General features: G+C 39.8%; 1 protein-coding gene across 2 annotated transcripts in view; it reads right to left on the bottom strand.

The window, feature by feature from the left end:
* LOC102034259 (polyadenylate-binding protein-interacting protein 1-like) overlaps positions 1-7,221 on the bottom strand; it is a 19,970-nt gene that overhangs the window by 11,022 nt on the left and 1,727 nt on the right. For both annotated transcript variants that reach the window (XM_031065702.1, XM_005431386.3), the window contains exons 2-3: positions 5,259-5,428; positions 148-336 (exon numbers count right to left, since the gene is read on the bottom strand). In XM_031065702.1, the coding sequence (XP_030921562.1) occupies positions 148-336; positions 5,259-5,357 (288 nt within the window). In that variant the 5' untranslated portion in view covers positions 5,358-5,428. The remainder of the gene's footprint in view (positions 1-147; positions 337-5,258; positions 5,429-7,221) is intronic.

Below are 7,221 nucleotides of genomic sequence, written 5' to 3'. Positions count from 1 at the left end.
TTTCCCTATACATTTCAGTCTAAAAAGAAAAATTCAAAACATTCAAACACTATGTAGGCACAATGATATAAAAAATAATACTAACATGCATATTTTGCACACTGGGTAACAGAGGCATAACATGTTAAGACAGAATACACAGGGTACCTGTTGATATACGAGTTCAACGAGTTCTTGCAAAGTTTCATCCGCAGCGACCCAGCCGTTCACTGTTTCAGCAAAGTGCTCTATTTCAGTTTCAAAACAACCTGGTTGCTCGGCAAGGTGATTTAGAAAGTCTTGTACATATTCCACCAAAGTCAGGTAGCCATCATATTCATCTTCAAAGGGAGAATCCTATAGCAGTGAAAGAATGTAGCAGCTATTTAAAAGAAACCTTACTCACACTTGCTACCTCCAGAAGTAACCAGAGCCCTTAGTCTTGATTAACTTCTGATGCTCTGCATGCTTGATAGTGACCTTTATTACACATCTCACTTCAACATTTTTAGCAAATATAGACCTCTGCATCAAAAAGCTCCAGGAGTCAAGAACTAGGTAACATGTTTTCATAGAGATTAAGGTCTCCCAGCAAAACACATCAAAAGACAGATTTGAAAGAAATTAGTTTGCCAAGTTGACTGTAAGATTAACTAACAAACTAACATGTAAGTATACCTGCTAAGAATAAAATTGCCAAACTGAGGCTCAACATCCTTTCCTGATGCACACACAAACTTTCCTGCAGCTATATGAACTGTAGAAGAAAAGAGAATTGAAAATTGGAAACAAAATCTTTTAGCTTACCTAGAGTACAAAAGTGCTTCAAAATACGCAGGAGGGGGCAAAATTACAGAAATACAATACAGTGGAATGTTCCCATGTATAAAATACAGGCAGAAAATAATGCAGTCTGGGGAGAGATGTTGCCTATGGATGGACTCACACTGGAGAAGTTCATGAAGAACTGTCTCCTGTGGGAGGGACTCCATGGTGGAGCAAGGGAAAGACTGGCTCCTCTCCCAGAGCAGTGGCAGGAACAAGGGGCCATGAACTGACCATAACCCCCGTTCCAGTCTCCCTGTGCTGATGGGGGTGGAGAAGGTAGAGCTGGGAAAGGGAGAGAAGGTGTTTTTAAGGTCTTATTTTACTTCTCATTATCCAGCTCTAATTTTGTTAGTCATAAATTCAATTAATAGCTCTAATTCAAGCCTGTTTTGCTCATGGACAGTATTTGGTGAGTGATCTCTCCTGGTCCTTTCCTCAACTCATGAACATTTGTTATATTTTCTCTCCCCTGTCCAGCTGAGGAGGGGAGGGAGAGAGAGGCTTTGGTGGGTGCCTGGCATTCAACTAGGGGCAACCCATTAATTTTGTCCGTTCAAAAATGAATGCATGTAAATCTCTAAAGTCAATGTTGTCCTGGATAATTACAATGCTAGTATATGAGAGGAATAGCATAGGAAGCAACATACTTTGTGATGTAACCAGTAATAACACAGTACCAATAATTCACCTTTTCATACTGTACAAAAGTTTGTGAAAAGTATCTCAGATTGTGAAAAGATTGTACAAAAGATTGTGAAAAGTCTCTCAGGAAATCTCAGAAGAGCAAGCAGAAACCTGAAGAGGGAACTGTTAAAGAGCTGACAATTAGTGATTCAAGACATAAGGGTAACACACAAGAAATCAGAATTCTCAACTGATCTACTATTTAATGTGAAAAAGATTTAAATATATCTACTGTAATGAAAAATCAAGCTAAAATGAAAACTGCTTTTTCTTTATTTAGTGGACATAAATACACTGATAAGGTTTATAATGACATTCTCCCTCTCCCCACCATTCCTCCCTTAATGAGGGAATATCCTTTACTTCCTGTCTTCAAAATGCCTCATTCTCTACTGTAAAGCAACATGGATCTGTGAAAGATAAAAGCTCTGGATACCAGCTGTGGAGAAAGACAGATACACATTGCTGAAAATCAAGTATTGGCATTAATTTCACAACCTGTAAAGAATGTGCGGGGAAAAATTCAGATTTTCCAAAATTATTTCAAGATCTGTGTTGTAAGAGTATAAAACTTAAACTAATGAGGGACACATCAATATAACAGAAGAAAAACTAGAAAGGTTTCATACGATGTTTCATTAAGTAGAATATTTGCCCAGTGAATAATATCAAAGTTAATGTGGCCCAGCAAAAATAGGAAAAAAAAATGGATTTAAGGAAATGGTGGCAAATCATTATTACTCATAAGGATAAAGCCTTCAACAACCCGATCCAAGTTGATTTTGCTCTGAGTTGGGATTGGACCAGAGGAACTTCAGAGGTCTTTTCCAACCAAAATTCTTCTATTATTCTAATGGTTTAGAGCTTATGAAGCCAAAGAATAAAAGCTAACAAGCATCAAACTTGCTAAATATTCTATTTCTCTAAAGGAAACAAAATTTGACTAGGCAATTTCAAAGAGCTCAGTAAAAGTTTTGTACAACTATTTTGGTCCACAGAACTATGACATGATTTGTGCAACAACTGCAGCTTAGTCACACACAGCACAACTGGTATCTCTTCAAACAACCAATTTGAAAACTCTCCAGCCTTGTTTAGTAGAGAGGAAGGATATTCCTCTCATCCTCACCAGATAAAAATTCACTCTTGGAGGAAACATCCTTGTTCTACAAGGGACTCCAATCCCATTTGGTATGCTGGTGTCCTGGTATTCATACTCCTCTTCCCATTTTGTAATTAAAAGGCTAAGCACAGAGGGTAAATTCAGCCCCACATTCATCTACCTCTGCTAATTATGCAACTTCAAAGGCAGTCTAGGTTTTAGTAATTATGCCAGGCAACAGAACAAATGGGAGAGGAAAAAAAAATCAAACTTCATTATACGCTGTATGTTGTTAAATTAGGAGCACTCAATACTTAAAACCTACTTAGATTTTAGTCTAGTTAGATTTTTTCTAGACATAAATCCCTCATGTTTCTCACTGGCAGATTTTAAGCTTTAACAAAGGAGATAGAACAACGTACTGGATCAACTAAATTTTGGGGTTTTATCTTCAGATTCTACCTACTCAGCAAGTATACAATAATTAATGCAAAAATTGATATAAAGACTATTCCAAGTACAAACCTCATAAGACATGAACAGGTGATTTAATTGGCACCTTAATGTTTGACTAAAAGTCTCAACCCCACTAGTGAGGCTGCTTAACCTCCTTTTGGAAACTTTTTATTTCTAAAATTTTGATTTAGAAAACTTTCCTAAATATAGCGTGTTCCTCAGTCTGTTATGACCGTCTTGACAGCAACAGAATCCCACGGAGATCTTTCCTCCCCAAAGTCCTGGTAAAGTTTTTCTGAAAAATCCAGCATGCCTTGGATGCTGTAGCCCTTAAAGTATCTTCACAGGTAGCTGATAATTTGAAGTAGCAGAACTAATTGTAGATTAAATAATCTAACAATCAAATGTTATATGGACACATGTAGTAATGACAGTAATGTACAATCAAACAAGGAATCAACCTTGTAATCAATTATTTCTAAAACAATAAATGTTTAATAAATGGCAAAAAACCAGCATGATCTTTCAGATCTAAAAATTTCAGGGAAAATGATAAATGAAAGCTAAGTATTACTTGTAAGAAAAATGGAACTTTCTCAAAACGGCTTTGTTTCAAATTTTAAAACCCACGGTGAAAATCTGTGTAATAGTAAAGTGTGCTAAATTCCTTATTTTTATTGCAGGTGGATCCAGTTTACAAAATTAATTAACCTATTAAAGTAAAAAAAAAAACCCTCCCAAAACCAACAAAAACTAACAAACAAAAAAATCCCTAAACTTGGTAATAGTGAAGAACAAACAAGTCTGAAAGATCATTATTCTATCCCTAGTATACTCTGATTAGATTAGGGTCCCTACAACATACTTCCAAATAAATGTTCTAGGTTTTGCTACCATTTTAAGAGTTATTTTCGTTAATTTCCAAACCACCATGTTTAGCATTCAAATAAAGTATTTTTTCCTAAGTTATTCAAAATATATCTGTTTCAGTATAATTGTTTCTTATAATTCAATTGTATTTGTAAAAGCAATAGTTCCCACCTACTTAGACCAGTACCATTTTATCTGCCTGCATAACAAAAAGATATGCCAAGAATTCACATAGATCTTCCTTAGAGTAGAATTACTGTAGCAACAATATGGAAGGCATGGAGAGTAGAAAATAAGAAGTACCAACTTTTATTATGTAGTGAATGTCCAATATGGATCGGAGATTACCCTTAGCCTGGCTGCAAATACATTTCATATTAGGCATGCTGCTAGGAATGAGCCCAAACCTACTTTTTTGCCCTCTGGTGATACAATATCCCTGAAGGAATGAAAAGACACATGATAATACATAAAGTTAGGCAGTCATGGCAAATCATACCCATGGCATAGTAAATTTAGGAAAGGTAAAGGCTATGCTTAGAAAAGCTAAAGTTCAAGTTTTCTCCCACACTTGCTTCCAAAACCTATGCAATCTGAATAAAAATGCAATCTGAATAAAAATGCAGCTAAGTTTTTAGTGAAAATGTAGTGCAGATGTAACTATAACAGAGGTAGTTGTGAAAAAGACAGCTTATGCTGATGCTGGGTGTAATCAATAAGGAATAGGTGGTGTTACATTTTAGTTAAATGGTTTGCTCTGTCTCACCCCTCAAAAATGTACGGTTTATTCCAAGCCCGTGATCCTCCCCTGAAGTATCATGGATCTGTAATCCCATTGGCCCAAGTCTTATTCTGCACCCACTTTGAATCTCCCTGTTAAGCTGTGCAGGGGAGACCAGGATCTCTCTTGGCCCTTCTCTCCCTAGGCTCTCCCTCTCTCCCCCTCCCTCCCCCTTCCCCCCTTCTCCCTCAGAAACCATGCTGCTCCCAGGGGTGGGACCCCCAATAAACCCTCATCTAATTAGCACCCTCAGAAGCCGTGTGGAGTCTCTGCCTGCCTGCTGCTACCAGTGAACATACAGCTTGGGGGGCCCCCCGGGGATCACAAATGAACTGCAACAGGAATGTAGTTATCTGGAGCAAACTTCAAGCAAAATACTAAAGGCTCTCACAGTATAGCATTCACTTATCACAATATTCTGACTGTGTCTCTGGAGGTTATCATCCAAATTTTTGAAATCTCTTCAGCAAATGCAGCATTCAAGTTATCTGATACACAAGAGCACATGAAACATTGTTAAACTGAATTGGCATATACTAAGAAAAGACTAACGCTCACCACAAAGTTCTGGTTGTATCCTGATGGATAAAACTCAGGTGCTTTAACAGACAACTTTGATGTTACCACGGGAGCCACAGCCACCTGAGATTCAGCCATTTCTGGTCCACAATCAGGAACTGAAACTTTTTCTTGTGATCCAGATGGAATTCTTGCCTGTTGCAGGTGTTCTGAAAAGTTTTTGATAAATGGTTTTTGTAATGGCTTTTCTTAGAAACCACTAAATTAGTATGTATTCACACAGAGTACACAAAAACAAATACATCACTTTTTGGACTTTAAATATACTTTAACATGCTATAAATATACTTTCCTCCAAGCTCAGGAGGGATGCATCCCAATAAAGAGGAAGTCAGGCAAAATTGCCAGAAGACACCTGCATGGATGAACAAGGAGCTCCTGGACAAACTCAAACACAGAAAGGAAGCCGACAGAGGGTAGAAGGGACAGGTAGCCTGAGAGGGAGACAGATTGTCCAAGCAGCCAGGGATCAGGTTAGAAGAGCAAAAGCCCTGAGAGAATTAAAACTGGCCAGGGACATCAAGGGCAACAAGAAAAGCTTCTATAGGTATGTCCTACTTGACATATTTGGTGGCCTTCTACGATGGAGTTACAGCACTGGTGGATGAGGGAAGAGCAGCTACCATCATCTACCTGGACTTGTGCAAAGCATTTGACACTGTCCCACACGACATCCTTGTCTCTAAACTGCAGAGACATGGATTTGACAGATGGACCACTCAGTGCATAAAGAACTGGCTGGATGGTCACACTCAAAGAGTTGTGGTTGACAGCTCAATGTCTAAGTGGAGACCAGTGACAAGTGACCTTCCCCAGGGGTCAGTAATGGGACCAGTGATGTTTAACATCTTTGTTGGTGATATGGACAGTGGGATCAAGGGCACCTTCAGTAAGTTCGTTGATGACACAGAGCTGTGCGGTGCAGTCAACACGCTGGAGGGAAGGGATGCCATCCAGAGGGACTTGGAAAGGCTTGAGAGATGGGCTTGTGGGAACCTCATGAAGGTCAACAAGGCCACATGCAAGGTCCTGCACCTGGGTTGGGGCAATCCCAAGCACAAGTACAGGCTGGGCAGAGAATGGGTCAAGAGCAGCCCTGGGGGGAAAAGACTTGGGGGTGTTGGTTGACAAGAAGCTCAACATGAGCAGGTAATGTGCACTTACAGCCCAGAAAGCCAACGCTGTCCTTGGCTACATAAAAAAAGGCATGACCAGCAGGGCAAGGGAGGTGATTCTGCCCCTCTATGCTGCTCTTGTGAGACCACACCTGGAGTACTGCATCCAGTTCTGAGGTCTCCAACACAACAAAAATGTGGACCTGCTGGAGCAAGTCCAGAGGACAGCCATGAAGATGATCAGAGGGCAGAAGCACCTCTGCTATGGAGACAGGTTGAGAGAGTTGGGATTGTTCAGTCTGGAGAATAAAAGGCTCTGGGGAGACCTTATGGTGGCCTTTTAGTACCTGGTGGGGGCCTACAAAAAAGCCAGAGAGTGTGGAAGAGGTTTTACAGCGACTTCTGTGAGCCACAGAGAAGTTTGATAAGAGGATCCATGTTTACCCCTGAAAGAATTTTCTACCAAGGTCGTTGACACAGAAACCAAGAAAGAGAGAAGGATAAATAAGAGAAACCTGCAACTGTCTATTCCCATGAGCACTTTGTCTTTCCTGACCAATGAGTAAACTTATGAGTCTTGTAAGAATGTATAAAAAGCATGCATGCTATAATAAAACCGGTTTTGAAGCCTTCTGAAAACGGAGTGTTGCTTTGTATTGTGACTGGATCAACTACGACAAGAAGGGGAGTTTTTACAAGGTCATGGAGTGATAGGATAAGGAGGAATGGCTTCAAACTGAAAGAGTAGGTTTAGATGGGATATTGGGAAGGAATTGCTGGCTGGGAGGGTGGGCAGGCCCTGGCCCAGGGTGCCCAGAGCAGCCGGG

The sequence above is a fragment of the Geospiza fortis genome, unplaced genomic scaffold (assembly GCF_000277835.1).
Source record: "Geospiza fortis unplaced genomic scaffold, GeoFor_1.0 scaffold2081, whole genome shotgun sequence".
In the NCBI taxonomy this organism is placed as follows: domain Eukaryota; kingdom Metazoa; phylum Chordata; class Aves; order Passeriformes; family Thraupidae; genus Geospiza; species Geospiza fortis.
The sequence above is the reverse complement of the archived record's forward strand: the minus strand, read 5'-3'. Positions and strand labels throughout refer to the sequence as shown.